This window comes from Hippocampus comes, unplaced genomic scaffold (genome assembly GCF_001891065.2).
Source record: "Hippocampus comes isolate QL1 unplaced genomic scaffold, H_comes_QL1_v1.1 C16820060, whole genome shotgun sequence".
Lineage (NCBI taxonomy): Eukaryota > Metazoa > Chordata > Actinopteri > Syngnathiformes > Syngnathidae > Hippocampus > Hippocampus comes.
The window spans coordinates 1-930 of NW_017839531.1; the positions used below are offsets into that span (position 1 = coordinate 1).

The following is a 930-nucleotide window of genomic DNA, read 5'->3' on the forward strand; positions in this document are numbered from 1 at the left end:
GGGGGGGGGGAAGCAACCCCCCACCACCCCCTTGAAACTGGTGTAGGGGGAATCGTTTTTCCGAATTTTGTGTCTGGATGTATTTTGTGGAGTTGTGTTGGGGACCCGTGAAAGGTCCATACGATGATTGACTTGTCTGGAGTAGACGAAAGCGCAATTCCAAATTGGGCCTTTGTCGAGCGTCCGCCGAAACGCGGCAGGACTGTTTTTGCGAGTGCAGGAGCTCTCTTTTCTCGCGACATTTCTTTCACTTCATAAAAAGAGGAAGACTTACCGCCGACTTCGCTGTTGGATTCATCTGTTGACAAAAGAGAACGCAAAGTCGGTTCGCGCAACCACAACATCGCCATCCGGCAAGCAATCGTGACGGAAAAAACGTCATCGGGCGCTGCCTTCATTTGCACACCTTGCATTGAAGGGGAATGAAAAGCGTACCTCCCAAAGTGTTTTTCCTTCTTTGCCCTTTGGCGGAGGACGGCTGACTCGTTCTTGCCGGACTTTCGGTCTGTGACAAAGACGGCTTGTGTCGCTCGCTTTCTGCGCTTTTTAACTTGTCCCTCTCTTTCTCTCTCGGCTTGCTGCTTTCCTTGGCTTGACTTTTCTCCTTCTCCTTTTCCCGCTCCCTTTCGCTGCTTTGCGCGTCGTCGTTAGCCTTGTCTCGCTGCCGTTGGCGACTCTTGTCTTCTTGCTCGCCATCTTTAGCGAGCTCCTGCTCCCGCCGGTGGTTCTTGGCCGAAGGCTCCCTGTCAGGACGCTGTTCCCTCTCGCCGTCTCGACGGTGCTTCTCTTGCTCTCGGGGCGGCTCTGGCGCCTTCTCAACCCCGCTCTCGATCGGCTCCGTCATCTTCTTCTCCTGGAATCATTCAAAATACGTGCAAGGTTTATTGCTAATCACGGTTCTTAGGTCGTGTTTTAATAATGTTGCCGAGC

At 53.0% G+C, this 930-nt stretch overlaps 1 protein-coding gene across 1 annotated transcript; it reads right to left on the reverse strand.

Annotated features, from left to right (window-relative positions):
• Positions 1-24: 24 nt before the first annotated feature.
• Positions 25-867, reverse strand: LOC109509230 (TRAF3-interacting protein 1-like; the record flags this gene model as incomplete). The annotated part of the gene is made up of 2 exons (XM_019859111.1): positions 436-867; positions 25-298 (listed from the first exon to the last, which is right to left on the reverse strand). Coding segments are annotated over exons 1-2 (683 nt in total), but the record flags the coding sequence as incomplete, so codon positions are not given.
• Positions 868-930: the final 63 nt, after the last annotated feature.